This window comes from Chelon labrosus (assembly GCF_963514085.1).
Source record: "Chelon labrosus genome assembly, chromosome: 13".
Taxonomy (NCBI): Eukaryota; Metazoa; Chordata; class Actinopteri; order Mugiliformes; family Mugilidae; genus Chelon; species Chelon labrosus.
The window spans coordinates 9,007,388-9,025,427 of NC_140346.1; the positions used below are offsets into that span (position 1 = coordinate 9,007,388).

General features: G+C 41.0%; 3 protein-coding genes across 3 annotated transcripts; 1 reads left to right on the forward strand and 2 right to left on the reverse strand.

Annotated features, from left to right (window-relative positions):
- Positions 1-1,065: 1,065 nt before the first annotated feature.
- On the reverse strand, positions 1,066-4,319 carry LOC311497962 (histone H3.3A). The gene is made up of 4 exons (XM_084558371.1): positions 4,212-4,319; positions 3,123-3,266; positions 2,658-2,811; positions 1,066-2,566 (listed from the first exon to the last, which is right to left on the reverse strand). Exons 2-4 carry the CDS (start codon positions 3,248-3,250, stop codon positions 2,438-2,440), a joined length of 411 nt encoding a protein of 136 aa, XP_084414497.1. The 5' UTR covers positions 3,251-3,266; positions 4,212-4,319; the 3' UTR covers positions 1,066-2,437.
- A 679-nt stretch (positions 4,320-4,998) lies between these two features.
- Positions 4,999-8,046, reverse strand: LOC311498799 (histone H3.3A). The gene is made up of 4 exons (XM_084559537.1): positions 7,905-8,046; positions 6,784-6,927; positions 6,021-6,174; positions 4,999-5,919 (listed from the first exon to the last, which is right to left on the reverse strand). Exons 2-4 carry the CDS (start codon positions 6,909-6,911, stop codon positions 5,791-5,793), a joined length of 411 nt encoding a protein of 136 aa, XP_084415663.1. The 5' UTR covers positions 6,912-6,927; positions 7,905-8,046; the 3' UTR covers positions 4,999-5,790.
- Positions 8,047-8,590: 544 nt separating this feature from the next.
- On the forward strand, positions 8,591-16,815 carry nop53 (NOP53 ribosome biogenesis factor). The gene is made up of 12 exons (XM_084558683.1): positions 8,591-8,818; positions 9,233-9,309; positions 9,679-9,781; positions 10,446-10,648; positions 11,598-11,653; positions 11,765-11,860; positions 12,142-12,243; positions 12,334-12,498; positions 13,006-13,181; positions 14,925-14,991; positions 15,399-15,475; positions 15,597-16,815. Exons 1-12 carry the CDS (start codon positions 8,613-8,615, stop codon positions 15,655-15,657), a joined length of 1,389 nt encoding a protein of 462 aa, XP_084414809.1. The 5' UTR covers positions 8,591-8,612; the 3' UTR covers positions 15,658-16,815.
- The last annotated feature ends 1,225 nt before the right edge of the window (positions 16,816-18,040 follow it).

Here is an 18,040-nt window from a genome sequence, read left to right on the forward strand (position 1 = left end):
AGGAAATGTGTGTGTGCGTGTGTGTGTGTGTGTGTGTGTGTGTGTGTGTTTCATTGTAATGAATATGGCTGAGGGCAAGGCTTGATCCCTTTTAATCAAGGAAGTAGAAGGATGAAATGAAACACTGATGAGGGGAATGATGTCAACCCAGACAGGGATATTAATTGTAATGCTAGCATCTCACATCTCTATGCGTGATTGTGAAGTTTGTGCGCTGGTTTAAGAGAGGTACATAAAAAATACACACAAAAAAATGGTTAAAGAAGTAGAATCCATTGGACTTAAGTTCAGTTGAAATGTAGACGTTCATCGTGTTTCTTTAAAACAAACTAAACATCCAGGCTTGCATGGAAGAAAGTAAAGCCATAGTTAATAATATAGCAATATAATTTATCTTATAATCATTTCATCATATAATACTGACTTCATTCTTAATTACTGCACATTGCAACCTAAGCAAGAAGTCTGTTCCTCAGCCTAAGGAGCTACAGTGTGAATGAGTTAGTTACACTGTGTTTTATTGCCATCTAGTGGTAAAACCAGCAAACCTGGCATCAACACGAGATGGTCAACATCTGTGTAAACTGGAGCCATTCATTCATTCATTCATTCATCTTCTGTAACCGCTTGTCCTCTGGAGGGTTGCGGGGTAGCTGGAGCCTATCCCGGCTGTCATTGGGTGAGAGGCAGGGTACACCCTGGACAGGTCACCAGTCTATTGCAGGGCTAACACAGAGAGACAGACAACCATTCACACTTACACTCACACCTACAGTCAATTTAGAATCATCAATTAATCTAACCAGCATGTCTTTGGACGGTGGGAGGAAGCCGGAGTACCTGGAGAGAACCCGGAGAGAACCCACGCAGACACAGGGAGAACATGCAAACTCCACACAGAAAGGCCCAGATGGAATCGAACCCAGTGTTAAGAATGCAGCCCTTCATGTCATCAGTGCTTCTATTTTGTTTTGCAATGTTTATCATGAAGAACTTAGACCAGAATTTAACATGAAGAGTGTAAACCCAAATGGTATATAGTAAATGTACCACTAAAACAGGAGAGTGTGTGTAACATCCATTTATTACCACCTTATATGACAAATCTGGAAATTACAAACATTGTTTAATTGAAACATTTCCTCAACATTTCAAAAAAAAAGAAAATCAAACAGAGCAAAAAAGAAAAAATTAAAATTAAGTTAAAAGGGTGACAAGACAACCTGAGAAAAGGTGTACAGATGATCACTGGATCCAGAGAAAAAATATAGAAGCACAGGGGGGACGTGTACAGAAAACATGACTAGTATTATTAGTCACGTAACACTGATTTAGAATACATCGTCACATTTTAATCTGTTACTTTGTTTTTTAAAAAAATCTTTTTACACTTTGAGAACTTTTGGTTTTAGAGAACATTACAAACCTTGACGAACCTTTCCTATAAACAGGTCCTTTATTAAAAAACTGCTAAAAAAGTTTCTCTGACACCGCTCTTGAGCTCTCAAGCTTTGGCTTTAAATAATCCGATGAAACCAATTTGAACACCACAAAAACAGGTGAGGTTAAACTCTTCAAGCGCCTACAAGAAAATCAAACTTTGGTGTCAGACGGAGTCAGTAGCATCACATTCTAGTAGAAAATATATTTCAAATCCGCTTTTTTTTGTTCTCTGTGTTTTAATCTGATTCATCCCCCCAACTCTGTGTCATCCACAAATGGTTTGATGTTAAAAAAAAAAATTTAAAAATCCCATGTGAGACTGATTTGGAAGGAAAACAAAATCTAACATGACAAATAAGAGCAATGATCAATATGGTAATCATAAATCAACTCCTCCAAAAATGCTGATAGACTGTATACGATGTTGCTGTGGTGATCAGAACTGACACTCATGCAGACACATGCAGGGACCAGAAATCCAGCCTGGGCTTTCATGAGCACAGACCAACATGGTTTGTTCTCGATTTGGAGTGGAGGATTGAAGAGGACTGGAAACAGGAGAAGAGAACCAGGAAAGTTCTTCTAGCACCCTGCTGCAGAAAAGAGAGTCTCCCCAGCAGCTAAATACCCACCCTCTCCTCCTGTTTGTCCCTTCCGAATTTGCATTGTTTTACTCCTTATTGTATCCATTAATTATTCCCTCTTTCACAAGTCAGAAACAGTGCAAACTGGGAAATGTGTGCTTGAGGAGATCTCATCACCAAAGAGTCAGTACATGCACAAAAAGAGAGTACCCTAGAAGTCTGCTGCCGAGAGCACTAAGAAAAACACAACTATACACTTTAATTATAATATAATCAGTTTTCTTCTACACACTACTAACACAGGGAGGGGGGGGGGGGCAAGTGAGGGGCAGAGGGACGGAGAGACAGAATGGTGAAGGAAGGGCAGGAAGAGGTGAGAAGGAGAAAGATCAAGAGGAAGAGAGAACATTTTAAGCACGCTCTCCACGAATACGACGTGCCAGCTGGATGTCTTTGGGCATGATGGTGACACGCTTGGCGTGGATGGCGCACAGGTTGGTGTCCTCAAACAGACCCACCAGGTAGGCTTCACTGGCCTCCTGCAGATGGCAGAATAAACTGTTTAAGCATTTTGGTGGAACGATGAAACATGGTCCTAGATAAATAACTTTCTACAGGGACTGTACTGACCTGCAGAGCTCCGATGGCTGCACTCTGGAAACGCAGGTCGGTCTTGAAGTCCTGGGCGATTTCTCTCACCAGGCGCTGGAAGGGCAGCTTGCGGATCAGCAGCTCAGTGGACTTCTGGTAACGACGGATCTCACGCAGAGCCACAGTACCGGGCCTTCACAGTACATAGGGGGGAAAAAAGTGATATCAAGCTACACATTTCACCTGCAGATAGTTAAGTCAGAGATTAGTAAGAATTATGTTGTACTTTTTATGTTTCCAATAATTTTTACAAATCCAAATTTATGACTCCTGCTCACTGTATGTACTATGTGTAATCTCAAAAAAAAATACACTACTGGGCTTGAGAGGGGAAACAAATTCACGAGGAAAAAATATATTATCAGCTTCAACTTTTACTTGTTGTAACATGTTGAACATATTGAAACATGGGAAATAAAACAGCCGCCTCTGAAGCCTCCTCACCTGTAACGATGGGGTTTCTTGACACCACCAGTGGAAGGGGCACTCTTACGAGCAGCCTTTGTGGCCAGCTGCTTACGTGGGGCTTTGCCTCCAGTGGATTTACGGGCAGTCTGCTTGGTACGGGCCATGGCTACTACTGATTACCTGAAGAAGAAGAGGAAAAGAGAAAATCATTTTGTCGGGTTAGTGTCAGAAAGTAGTTTTCTGTTTTTCCTTCAATATCTTTATTTTGTTGACTGAAAAAAAAAAAAAGAGTGCTTCAATGGCAACAACAAACGCATGAACGCAATCGTCAATAATCCAATATTTCGTCATTGCCTTGGGTTTTTACTTCTTCACCAGTGTAATGTTACTAATTTGGTGGTCACTTCCTATATAATATGATTAAATTCCCCTAGGGTACATATGTATAAAGATAAAAAGATAAATTCAAGCTTTTAAAGTGAAACAGGCAACTTGAAATAACTTTTTTAGTGCGTAAAGTTACATTCACTTTCACAATCGGAATGACACACATCAATCAACGTTGGACGACAATGCTATTGGCTGATAAACCAAAACGTATCTAAAAATACAACATGTGAGCCAATCGGCATTCAGAATCTAAAAAGGGGGCGGGCTCGACGGTCTGCCTTCCACTGTTGCTAGGTCCGCCCACCCCGCTCTGATGATGGCGGCGGTTTGATGCGCAAACGGGATAAAGACCCAGGGCAGAAGAGCAACGGAGTAGCACATAAACAACTTCAAATTTAGAAATAATCGCTGTTCCCGCGTATCAGAAAATAACAGAACAACACAGAAGACATTTCAAGGAACTCATAGATAGGCGCAGGGAGGCTGAACGGTCTCTTACGGCTTCGTAGAACCGAGCTGAACCGGCGCATAATTTGAAACAGCATTTCCCCTCATCTCAACGGCTGCAGACAAGACTGCATTTTACCGTCGTTTCGACAGCCGCCTGTGTTATTTTACCACACGACAAAATTACAGCTTTTTCTGGTTTAAATGCCATTATACATGAAAAATAATACAACTTTTAAAAAATCAAAGTTTATTTAACAACACGGCGACACATTTAGAGTGGCTTACCTAGGGGGAAAGTGAGTTGAAGTCGTGAGAAATGTTTCGCTTGTGTCTATTTTCTTCTTCGTATCCACAATGGGAAGCAGCGTCCAGCGGGAAAATGGCCGCCGCGTCAATCATCTGTCCCACAATGCAACAGTGTTCTCACAACATTTCACCGACTACTCCTCTGATAGTTGGACACATGCGGGTCAAAAGAGGGTTAATAGTTTTACTGCGCCTTGTTAGCATTTATCGACGCTTTATTTTATGTTGAGGGGACAAGGTACAGACGTGCTACTGTGTTTTTAGTGTATTTGAAACGAATGTGTCCACACTGGTCAAACTGACAAGGCGTTTAAAAGTTAGTTTTTTAAAGGTGCTGTTGGATAAGAATTATCATTCTAAATATATTCAACAACTTTTAAAAAGAAAGAACAATTTCTTCCAGACAGGTATTTTTGCCAGCAGAAACAATAAAAAGTTATGTGTGGGTGTTATTTCTTGTTATTTCATAAGCTGCACATATCAATGTTTTTTCCAGATTGCTAAAACAATTTTTTAACAATGTATTTCAATTTTGCACTTATCAAATAATTTAGTTTTGAAAATATGAAATATGACAATTTCAGAGGTCAAAGGTGACGTCAACAGTCCAAAGATGCTGTTAATGATCAAAAACAAAAAGGCATTTCACTCACCTGCTTGAAAAATGTCAATAGATGACATGAGATCAATTTTCTGTCCATTGTTTTTTTTTTTCTGCACAAATATGATTAACGCCCTAATTGCAAATATCCATTCACACAGCTCATTTAACCACAAGAATCTGTTTATTATGTTTGTATGTGAATTTCAGAGTACAAATATTTTGCCCTTAAAAATGACTGAAAACATAAATCAAAAACACAGTAGAAAAAAAGGGTTATCATACCAACCTGAGAGAGGAACAAAAGTCATAACATTACCTGGACTTAACAACGTGGCTGAAAATCAAAGTATGATCAACATAGGTCTGCTACATATATGCCGCTTGTAGTCTGTCAAACCATGCAGTGTCATCATAGCACAATGACGTTTCTAATTGACAACCAGAATCAATCTTTTGTATTTTGATACATTAAACATTAACAGTAGAAATACACCATTATTGTAAAAAAAAAAAACACACTACTTTTACAACAAATTTCTATTAAAAGAAAAGAAAAGAAGAACAAATCCGAAGACCCATTATATCAATGTGTGTGTCCGCCTGAAGATGCAAATGTCTCAACCTTAATGCTAATTCCTATGCCCGTTTCAGATCATACACTATTCTTGGCTTGCAAAAATACCTTATTCACAGAGGTAACAAGGCATTCCTGTGCGCTTACTAATTAGGACTGATGAGTGTAACTGTGATTCGAAGTTTGAAACATACGTGAAGATCCCTCTAAGTAAAATCTGCTACTAGTAGCACCGAAGAAGACATGATCACACACTTACGGTTATCACAATCATATGATATATATATAGAACCTCAAACCAAACTACTAAGTATAGAGGAAGAAAAGGGAGAAAGGAGTGGTGAAGGGACAAGGGGAGCGCATATAAATCAGAAAACATTTTAAGCACGCTCTCCACGAATACGACGTGCCAGCTGGATGTCTTTGGGCATGATGGTGACACGCTTGGCGTGGATGGCGCACAGGTTGGTGTCCTCAAACAGACCCACCAGGTAGGCTTCACTGGCCTCCTGCAGATGGCAGAATAAACCGTTAAGCATTCTGATGGAATGTTTCATCATGTTTTCAACATGGTCCTAGATAAATAACTTTCTACAGGGACTGTACTGACCTGCAGAGCTCCGATGGCTGCACTCTGGAAACGCAGGTCGGTCTTGAAGTCCTGGGCGATTTCTCTCACCAGACGCTGGAAGGGCAGCTTGCGGATCAGCAGCTCAGTGGACTTTTGGTAACGACGGATCTCACGCAGAGCCACAGTACCGGGCCTTCACAGTACATAGGGGGGAAAAAAAGTGATATCAAGCTACACAAATCACCTTCAGCTAGTTAAGTCAGAGATTAGTGAGAATTATTTTGTACTTTTCTGATATTTTCTCAATATTTTAATGTTATTATGAATACACATGTATTAATCCTACACATTCTGCACAATAACAGCTGTTACACCTCTGTCTCTTTGAGTCACCGATTTCTCTCAGAAAAGTCCTCCACATTAAAATCCTGATTATATCTAGTATGAAGTGCATTACTGAGCAAATTAAAATATTTTCTAAAGTATACTCACTGTACAAAACCCTGGTTTGGTGTATATATCTGCTCTTATACTATATTTTATGTGTACAGATTGAGATTCATTTTATTTTTATTTTATTTTTATTTCACTTATTTAAGTTGTTTCTGTACTAGAGAAAAAAGTTGCCGGAGTCAAATTCCTTGTATGTGTACATACTTGGCCATTAAAGCTGATTCTGATTCTGATTCTGAAGTTTATTTGGAGTCTGGATGAAAACTGCTATATCCATCTGCCTCAGGTTTTACTTGCAGTAATATGTGAAATATGGGGAATAAAACAGCCGCCTCTGAAGCCTCCTCACCTGTAGCGATGGGGTTTCTTGACACCACCAGTGGAAGGGGCACTCTTACGAGCAGCCTTTGTGGCCAGCTGCTTACGTGGGGCTTTGCCTCCAGTGGATTTACGGGCAGTCTGCTTGGTACGGGCCATGGCTACTACTGATTACCTGAAGAAGATAATTTAAAAAACTTCGTTTAATGTCAGTCATATTCAGACGTTTTGAACATTTGTTTCAGTAACAGAAATAATTTTAAACTCTTCTGTTCAGTGTAATAGGTGATGGATAAAAGATGTGATAAGGGAAATTTAATTTCGGATGGTACAAACGGTAATTTAAAACTTTACACTAACATAACAAATTCTACTTTTCGGTTAGAGTGCGTTGTAAAAAGAAAACTGCAGTTTTCGATTTATACCCTGAGGCGGCTTATGCAATAGCTGTTTAAAAAAAAATTTTGAAGGACAGCAAAAATATCCAATCACCGTCGAGCTCTTTATCGGGTAACCCAATCACATCCTATATACGGGCCTGTGGGGCGGGATGTTATGAACCTTTCGACCACTCACAGCACAGTATTTGCCTGATAAGCCCCGCCCGATGCGCATTGAGCAAGGGTTCGTTCGTTTCTTCGTCATGGGCTGCCCGGTTACACACAAATCTTGTTTTTTTATTCAGAATGAGCTATTTTAAAGGAAAACCGTGCGATCCCGCCCACACCGGCTGCCATGTGTCCAAAATCGAACGCACCCAAAGACGATGGCTGGCTACAGGCATGAAGAATGTAAACGGGAAGGAAAACTCGTTATACCAAACGAAGAGGTTGACGATAAAAACGACGGAAGAATATAAAAATTGCGGCATGAAAGTGGGATATAGTTTTTGAAGACGACACTAGACATGTCAAGGGATCAACTGATGAACAATATTTTGTCAGATGACCCCTCACTTTAGGCGCATTTTCGAGTCAAATTCGACCAGTTCACCGGAGCTTTTTAGGTCCCCGACTCCCCGAGCAGGCACATAATAGCTCGACTGCTCTGCGTTTTCTTTTTCACCGAAAATAAACGAAAAAAACACATCAATACGAAACTAACATGACATTAAATGATAGTTTGGAGTTTTATCCAAGTAATCATACTTACCTTTCAAAACTTAGTGAAAGATTGCAGCTTAAAATGGGAATTTATTCTTGAGTGTCTAAAGCGTTGTTCTCGCTATAAAATGAAGGGAGGAAAAAAAAGGAAAAAGAACATAGGAAAGCAAGAGGAGACACGTTTCCCATGATGCATTTGGAACAAACACATCACATACAGGCTGATACATGATAAACATACACAACCAAACTCGGTGGCAATGTCACATGGCACAAGTTTTTCTCTCTTCTAATTATGACCTTTTTGTTAGTTTAAGAAATTATTAGAATATTTATTTAATCAAATGTATTTTACAAAGAAGAAAAAGGGCAACTAAGACACAAACAGTGGTCGAAGATACAGGGAATGCCATTCAGTTTTCAGCCTTTTAATACTATATTTCTAGTTTTATTCAAATTTATATGTATACATTTTAAAATATATATAATTTAAAACCAACTCAATACGTCTCTTCGTTGTGGTCCCTTTACATCGAGATCCAGACGTGACTCCGTTATAAATAAAAATGATGATTAACTTGTAAAATATGATGGGGAGAAAAAAACAACAACACATATTTAATAAAGTACAAGTTACTAACAAAACCACTTTAACAGCATTTACTGTATCAGTCCTGCAGGTGGCGCCACCGCCCTCACCACGGCACTAAATAAGAAGAAGAAACCCAGCACTGTTTTCTTTCTCTACTCCTCCAACATGGCGTCTGCCAGGAGGTTGAAACGCGTGGTAGCCTCGCAGCCAGGCTTTTTGACTTTAAAGGGCTCCTCAGACCCATCAGGTTTGGTCAGCAGTCGAAGAAAACGCCTCAACAAAAACAAGAAAAAGAACTGGGGCAAACACAGCGATATAAACGATGTAGAGGAGTTTTTAGAAGACGTCAGGCTTCAAGAGAGGGCCACCGGGTAAGTTTCCGTATGTGGTGAGGACCAAAACGGTTTAACGTTAAACTCTTAACATTCCCACTAATACTTCTAATATCACAATAGAGGAGATATCAGGAATAATACCTCTGTCGCATCTAATGCTGGCACCTGTACTGGAACATTACCTGTTGTTTTTAGGTCATTGTGGCATAGCGGTCTCTCTCTGTTTTTAATCAATTTAAATCGAGAAATTCCCACTGGTTCACTGGTTCACACTGGGACATGCTTAACTGAAAAGCGGTTCCAGTCGTCTATGACTGAACCTGAGGGCCACTGGGCCCTTGTCTAGTCAGATCATTGTTGGGTTTGATATGTCGCAAAAGCATTTTTTATTTTATATTTTTTAACTTCAAGGATGACATGTGTGAACTTTTATTTTATTTATTTTTTCAGCGGTCTACTGTCTGAGAAGTCCGATGACAGTTTGTTCTTTTTGGATATTGGACAACCGGAGAAACCTGAACAGAAAGGTAAATGTGTGATTTATGTATACGTTATCATTAAGCAGACAACAATTCATTTCTGCTTAAGGAGTTTCTACATTTCTTCTTAAAAATTACTTGAAACGTCGGCGCATTTTCACACGTACACACACAGTGCACAAAGAGAGCTTGAATGAAACAGAAATATTATACTTGTGCATTTGTTTATTCAGAAAAGTGATCTGCATGATCTATGATTTGCAAAAGTCAGTGCCATTAGCATCACAAGTTCATTTAAAGGCCAAGTTATAGTCCATCTGTTCAGAAGTTTCCAGTCAATGCAATGATTGCTCCCTTTTGAGAAAAATGGTTATTTGAAGGTTTTTGCTTGTTGGTTAATCTGATTTTTCTGTGAAGCACCAGAGCCAGTCGCAGGGAAGAAGAGGAAAGGAAAAGCGCAGCGTCCCCTGAGGATAGACCTGATCCTCCAGCACGACTCCCAAGTACCACCACCTAAAGAGTCAGTATCTGTGTTTTATCTTCAATTCTCCTCTGTGGCTAAACTGTACCAATAACTGAAGTAGTAGTAGTAATAGTAGTAGTAGTTAATTATTTCGGTGTGAAGGAATGGTATGTTTTACAAGGTGAATTTAAAGTTTTGTGCACAACTGCCTAAAAATATGGTGGACTTTGGTATTTAATACAATATTACACGAAATGTTCCGCTGAACCCATCGTTCTTAATATGGACTATGAGTGGGTATGTTAGCGATGCATTTAGTTTAGCTGGTTTCATCACCCAGTATTGTATCTGATGTCTGATTTGACTGTAGCGGTTTTACAGCAGTTCATACATGACATAAGAGATTAAAACATCAGTTTTTCTTTTATTTAATGTTTAATATTTAAAAGTTTGATTCTGTGTCCAGTGATGATCTCATCCTTGCGCTCCCAGTATTTCCTTCATGGGAATGTGAAGACAACACACAGGAGCTCAGGAGACTGTTATGTGATCAGTGTCCTGGGATCTGAGGATATAGAAACACACACCATAGTGTAGATTTAATATCCAGGGTCATAATTGCGGGTTTCACTACAAGACATTATATCTGATTTGAATAATTACCTTTATCTCATTGCGTCTCACGCAATCAACTAATCATCTCCTCTTCCTCCCCCACCAGTGTGCTGTCCTACCAGCAACCAAATGCCAAGAAGCTCCGGCGCATTGCCCAGAAGGCAGAGCAGCTGGCAGCCAAAGGTGTTGTGCCACGGCGGCAGAAACAGCTGCTGAACAGACGGCCTGTAGACAGGACAGCCAAGAAGGCAGCGACAGAGGCCAACAACAACCCAAACAGAGACTATTATGACATATGGGGACAAGCACGTGAGTGGAGTGTGTGTTTGTGTGATTGTGTGTGTGTATTTATGTACGTGTGTGTTTGTCCAGTGATGATTCCATCCTTGCGCTCCCAGTATTTCCTTCATGGGAATGTGAAGATCAGCATGGAGCTCAGATAACTGTTGTGTGAACAGTTTTCTGGGATCTGAGGATACACGTGTAATTTTATTTTATCTACTAGCCCCACAGTGTCGGCTTAGGGAGAGACTTCTTCAGTTTGACATAACCTGTGATCTAAACATTTACTGCCAGAAGTCTATTTATACTTACACGCAACAAAAAATGAAATCTGGCAATGCTCCAGTTGTTGTCTTTGGCAATTGCATGCAGGGTTTAAAAGCTGGCCAGACACAATGCCATCACATGGAGCTCTGATCATAAATGGCAAACTTCTGATTGCTTTTGTCCACTGACAGTTTGAGTAAGGTTTTTCATAAAAGATCCAAGTGGGGGATAAGAACACATTCACGTGTGCATTTCCCCTGCTTTGAGTATCATTGTCTTAAGCTTCATTTCAATGCAGAAGTTAAGTTTCAGCAGCTGTTGCACATTTTTTTCTTATATAAAGCTTTTTAAGCCTCAGTTTTCTGTCAGCCAATGTAACTTGGGGGACTCCAAACAAAGGGGCTATCTATTTTTATTTTACTTAATGAACTGGGGAATGTCGGCCTACTTAAAACATTAGTTGAAATATGCAAGTATTGATGACCCCTGTGTAGACCAAGTTCAGGCCAGACCAGGCAGATGCAGAAGTAGGATTTGTCAGTTGTGCCACCTGGTCTGCTTTCTCAGAGCTTATCTTCCTTTGCAGTTCAGTCTACTAAAAGCTTAACAACTTGGAAGGCTGCCACAGGGATCTGACTTGACGTTGTAGTTTTGACGTGACACATTTATTATGCATGCATAAAACCTTTGTATGTTTCCTCCATCACAGCCAAAGAATCAGCTGATCCTTGGTATCTTCAACAGACGGGCAAGAAGCAGGTTAAGGTGAGAATAACGGCTTTAACATGATTAAGTCTAAGGCAGCCATTTGACATTAGACACATAGAGTTGGGGCGTTGGAGTTTAACTAATGAAACTGCATGATTGATTCATTAGCGTCCAGAGAAGTTGAATGAGAAGCCGTCCGTGCTCCCCGCTGTGGAGGTGATCGCTCCTGGAGGATCATACAACCCAGACTTCTTCTCTCACCAGGTATGTCGAGAGGATTGTCCTTCATCCAGGGCTTAGAATAGCTGCTAAAACAAAGTCAGCGCCTTGAGTTTTCTTTAAAGCCACTTGGATGAGTGGTGAAACATCTTCAAGAAAACCCTTTGTTTAGGCTTTGTTATTTTGTTGAGCCCTTTGTACAGAGAAGTCTATTCATGCAGTCCTGTTTTCTGCTTCATAGTTTAGTATGTAAATGCTTAAGTTGCTCCTGTATCCACTGACTGTCTGTTCATTCCTCCGCTCGTTTACTCACTCTGTGAACCTAGGCATTGCTTCAGGAGGCCCACGAAGTAGAGGTCAAGAAAAAAAAGGAAGAGGACAAAATCGAGAGGCAGCTGGCTGTCAAGAAAGAAGACAAAGCTACAGAGGTACAGACGTTTATTCCAGCTCTTATCCTCTGCTGCAGCTGACAGCTGGATTTAGATTTTGATCTGACATGTGTTTTTTGTATTTTTCAGGAGGTGATCCTTCGTGAGCAGGTGGAAGGTTTGGTTGAGGAGGAGAATGAGGAGGAGGAAGCAGCTGCCAGTGAAAACGAGGAGGACGCAGCAGTGGGAGCCATCTCACTGGCGGAGAAGAAGACTGAGAGACAGAGAAAGAAGGAGAAGGCAGACAGAATTAAGGTAAGTACACAAATGAACTAGTTCAGTGACTTCTACCGTTGGCCAGAGTCGGAATGTCTGAGTGTTTCCAGCTATAGTTTTGTTGATGTGTGCCTCACAAATGGTGGCGCTTGTCGGACGCCTAACACAGGCTTTTCATCCGATTCAACATGCTGCTTTAGAACGATTAGCAGAAGTCGTTCAGAGAGAGATCACTCTGTTTGGCTGTTCATCCAGAATTAACAGTAGACCAACTGACTAGCATGATTCAGCAGAGTCCATCTCTGGATGGTTTATAACTCTTTCTAGCCTTTCATAGCCTGAGAAGTCTTGTAACGCTCCATTTGATTTTCATTACTGGGTATGTTTCATTCATATGGCTCAGATTGATAAAATCAATTTGCTCCAGATACAGGTAACATGAGGTGACGTCACAGCTGGCCTGGTAGTTTTGTGTGTTACAGCCTTGTTTTGCTCATCATCTAAACATCACCTCACTCTTACTCTTCTTTTTTTACCCCATTCCAGGTGCAACGGCGGCTTGCTCAGAGAAAGCAAATTGACCATCAGCAGCAGCTCTTCCAGCTTCGCTCCATAAAAGCATCCATCAAACAGCAGGAGCAGAACACGGAGACCAAACAGATAAAACGCAAGGCCAAGCAGGAGGCAGAGAAGTCTCAGCCCAGACGCCTCGGCAAACTCAAGTACACATCTTTTTACACTTGTTCCTGTTTGTTAAATGGGTTTGTTAAAAGGGAAAGTTATTGTGATTTATAGTCCCTAGTATGGGTAAAGCTACAAGAATATAATTATTTAAATTCAGAATGTGTTCTGTTAGATTCTCCTATCCTGGTTTTGCATCAAAACTCCACATGCATTTTATACACTTTGTTGTGGAAAGCTGGTGGATATTCTCTTTGAAGCTATGCGAAGGATGATGGTATTATTTTATTATAAAGTCTCGAATAATGCAGGATTTAACCATTTACAGCATTCAGGCTTAACATTTATGACCACTGAGAGGTGAAGTGAATAACACTGATTATCTCTTCATCATGGCACCTGTCATTGGGTAGGATATAATAGGCCGTAAGTGAACATTTTGCCCACACAGTTCATGTATCAGAAGCAGGAAAAAGTGTAAGGATTTGAGCAAGTTTGACAACGGTCAAATTGTGATTGTAGACGATTTAGAGCATCTCCAAAACTTCAGCTCTTGTGGGGTTTTCCCGGTCTGCTGTGGTCATTATCTGTCAAAGTTGGTCCAAGGAAGGAACAGTGGTGAGCTGGCGGCAAAGTCAAGGCGGCCACAGCTCATTGCTGCATGTGGGGAGCAAAGACTGGCCCATGTGGTCTGTGTCCGTCACCCCCACACACGTTATGCTGATCTCTACCCAGGAGAGATTAGCTGTCACGAATATTGGCGTCTGGGAGCTCACAGAGTGGCCGCTGGCATTTCTGCTTTTCCACATTAATCACGCCCACTTCCAATTTCTGACCAATCACAGAATAGTTGGGGGACACCACGCGAGAAAAGTTCTGCTGATGTGTGGAGAACAAGCTGCAAGAACTCCTAAACAGAACAAAATGACGTCATTCTGTTCACGCAGCCCTAGGAGTACAAATCTTTCTCTTCTCGTGGAGTATGTAACAAGTTTGACATCACGTGGATGATCGGGTGCATGTGTGTCTCTTACGTGGGGAACACATGGCACCAGGATGCACTATGGGAATGAGTCAAGCCGGCGGAGGCAGTCTGATGCTTTGGGCAATGTTCTGCTGGGAAATCTTAGGTTATGCCATCCATATGGATGTTACTTTGACACGTACCACCTACCTAAGCATTGCTACAGACCATGTTCACCCCTGATGAAATGGTATTTCCTTATGGCTGTGGCCTCTCTCAGTAAGATAATGCACCCTGCCACGAAGTAAAAATGGTCCAGGAATAGTTTGAGGAACACAAAAACAAGTTTGAGGGGTTGGCTTGGCCTCCAAATTCCCCAGATCTCAATCCAATTGAGCATCTGTGGGATGTGCTGTACAAACAAATCCAATCTATAGAGGCCAAACCTCACAACAAAGGATTTAAAGGATCTGCTGCAGACATCTTGGTGCCAGATATCACAGCATATCTTCAGGGGTCTAGTGGAGTCCATGCCTTGATGGGTCATGGCTGTTTTGGCAGCAAAAGAGTGACCAACACAATATTAGAACGGTGGTCATAATGTTATGCCTGTGTACATGCTTTACAGATTACCAAATCAGTTTTCTGTTGGTAGTGGCTGATATATATTATTTAAATTTTCTTCAGCAACATGAATGATGGCTTCTGAATAAACTGAAATTGTTCCTGTGAGTTTTATTGGCAGCATAGACATGTGTTCACTGCAACTAACAAACTTTTATCCACATTATAAATGCTTGTTTGTTTTATTTACTGTCAGGTTCCAGCCTCAGGACCTGGAGGTTCAGCTGAGTGACGAGCTGGCTGGCTCCCTACGACGGCTCAAGGTACTTCACTGACAATTGGAATTTGGGCTTACTCATCCACTTTGACCTTAAGCCTGCAATGACACAGTTTATCTGTAATGACTTTTGATTCGTTCGGGGGGTGAATTATCTTCAGCACTCTGTATTGTCTTACTCTAAGCTTTATCCTATTCTGTAATACTGTGACGACCCACTTTCTCCACATTACGGTTTTATTTGATCTAATTGGTGGAAAATTCCCAGTTCTTCTCTCTTATCTCCTGCCATTATGTCTTTAAATAATACTTATCTGAGTCTTTGAGGTGTGAATAGGTTTTATAGCTTAGGTGGGAACTGTGTATGCAGTCAGAGCAGATTGACCATTGTCTCATGAATTTGTCTGGACTTGTCTCTCCCCTCTCATTTCTTGTAATGCTATGACTCTGCAGCCAGAGGGCAGCGTCCTCAAGGACCGCTTCAAGAGTCTGCAGAAGAGGAACCTCATCGAACCCAGAGAAAGAGCCAAGTAAGGACTTTCGCTTTACTGTTACATAACGTCTCATCAAGAGCCTATGGTACAAATTGTACAAATTCACAAGGTGTATATTAAGTAAAATGTTTCTTTCCACCCTCCCCCATTTTTTTAGGTTCAAGAGGAGACTCAAGCTGAAGTATGTGGAGAAGAGGGCCTTTAAGGAGATCACTTAACGCCAACCCACAGACCACAGGAGCTCAGGAGAAGCTGGGGAACATTTAAAACCACAAGTGTACCATAATGGAACTGTGTACATACGACATAATGACTCTTGAGGGCCCGCTTGACCCTTTCAAACATTTACAACCGCTAACGAAGTATAATGTCACCTACAAGAGTGATATATAAATTGTGATAATCATTTCAGTATGAGCGTTGTGTAGTTATTGTAGAGATAGCTACGTATCTTGTGGTTTTTATTTCACTTCTTTCCATTGATAATTGTGCGTGTGTTATGTAATGTGAATGCTATTGGGATGTGGTCATCAAAGGGTTTAATACCATGGTGCTGAGGCCAAGTGTCAGTGTGTTACTACTCTGCTCATACATGAGTAGAGACCCACAGCTGAGGATAATAACAGGGTCAGCAGACACATCAAGTGTTACTATCCACTGCAGGCTTATTGGGTCTGGTTCTTGTCAGCTATGAGTATTTCTCAAGATTACGCCAAACACCTAAAACCTACCAAAAAAAAAAATCGGCATAAAGGAAAAGGGAAGAGGCAATATATGCATTTTAATATACTGTATTTAATATCAAAATACACAGATTAGTTATAACATTATTATAATATAACACTGATCATCTTGTGACAATACAGTGTTCTGCTGGGAAACTTTTGGACCTGGCATTCATGTGGTTGTTACTTAGACATGTACCACCCACCTAGACCAGACCAGGCACCCCCACAACATAGCAATGACACTCCTCAATGGCAGCAGCCATCCCGAGCAGGATGCAGCATGACACAGGCACACACACAAAAACAGTTTAGGAACAACTTAAAAAAAAAAAACATGAGAAACAGCACAAGGTGTTGACCTGGCCTCCAGATTCGCTAGATCCCAAACTGATCAAGTATCTGTGCAATGATTCACAGAGACCCCTCCCCTCAACTCAAAGGCCCCCCACTAACAACATTCTGTTGCCAGACACCACAGGACACCCTCAGAAGGACCATGTCCATTCTCTGATGAGTCACAACTGTTTCGGATGCACAATGGAGACCTACACAATATTAGGAAGGTGGTCATAATGTTATGCCTGATTGGTGCATGTGCTGATGTAGTTTCATTTTATTCCCTGTAATTATATTTGGAGTTTAATTGAAGTAGATTAATGTTTTTTCTTCATCTTAGGTGAAAAACCTGCTCAGACAGATGGGCTTGAGGAAGTTGGCATGTGATAATTGATTCCAACCCGCTGGCTTAAAACCATAATTGCCTTCAGTGTCCCGCTGGACTGAACAAGGACGCTCATGCACACGCCATGTCCCATGGTGCCTGGAGCTACGCCAAAGCTTCTTATCCGTTAATCAGTGTGAAAATGTAATCTTTTACTTTCAGAGTCCACAAAAGGCCCCCCACCCACGTGCTGCCCCCACCACCACAAGACAAAGTGGGCTTTAGACTACGTCCGATTTCACTGGCTTATCAATGATTTTAAAGCAATTACCTGCTGACTCATAATTCCTCCTTGCCTCTTAAGTCGTCCATTACTTGTAGGATTTACTGCAAATTCACTAAGACACAAGCAGCAGCTGCAGCGCATACTGCTGCCAGTAACTACATTAAACCATTGATGATGTTGATATAAAATGATATCAATATCTACCTTCTCACATCTTTATCTGAATCCAGTGGGCCTTGTACAAAGAGGTAAATATAAACCCAAGATTTAGTGGGAATTTGCCTTGCAACAGCAAATCTATGGAATCCCATAGGGGACATGAGTAATTGCATTTAAGCAGAAGGACCTACAGCCATTCTAGCAGCTTTCTTAAGATCTTTAGGTTGTTTAGCACCATAAGCCAATAAGCACTAAACATAAAATAAAGCTAAGAATAATGGCAATTTTGTCATTAGTTTTCAGATACTTTGCCTTAAACCGGTATTAGAGTTTGTCCTGAGAGACGTGAATCTTTGTATTTAATGTCATGAGTCCAGGTATTAACCTACTGGAGGAGAATTCAGCCTCTGAGCACCATGAATGTTTATGGAAGTGAATGCTTTCGACTAGAAATATTTCACTTTGGGCCAAAGCTGTCCAACAACACCAAAGACCGTGTATCATGTTTTTAAGCAGTATAAAATAGTATTTAGAGCTTAGCTCCGTACAAGGATATTAGACCGTTAGATCCTGTTGTCTTCTTTTACATTCGTGCCAGAGACAGATTGCGGCCAAGTTGTTGTTTTTCTTTTTCTTCTCCCCCCTTCCTTTCAGCTTTTCTCTTCACGTGTGAGTCGCGGTTCTGCCAGATTGTCTTGGTATGGGGTAGGGTGGATTACGTGTGTGTGCACTCACTCATTACCGCCTTCAGAATAGATTACTACTCC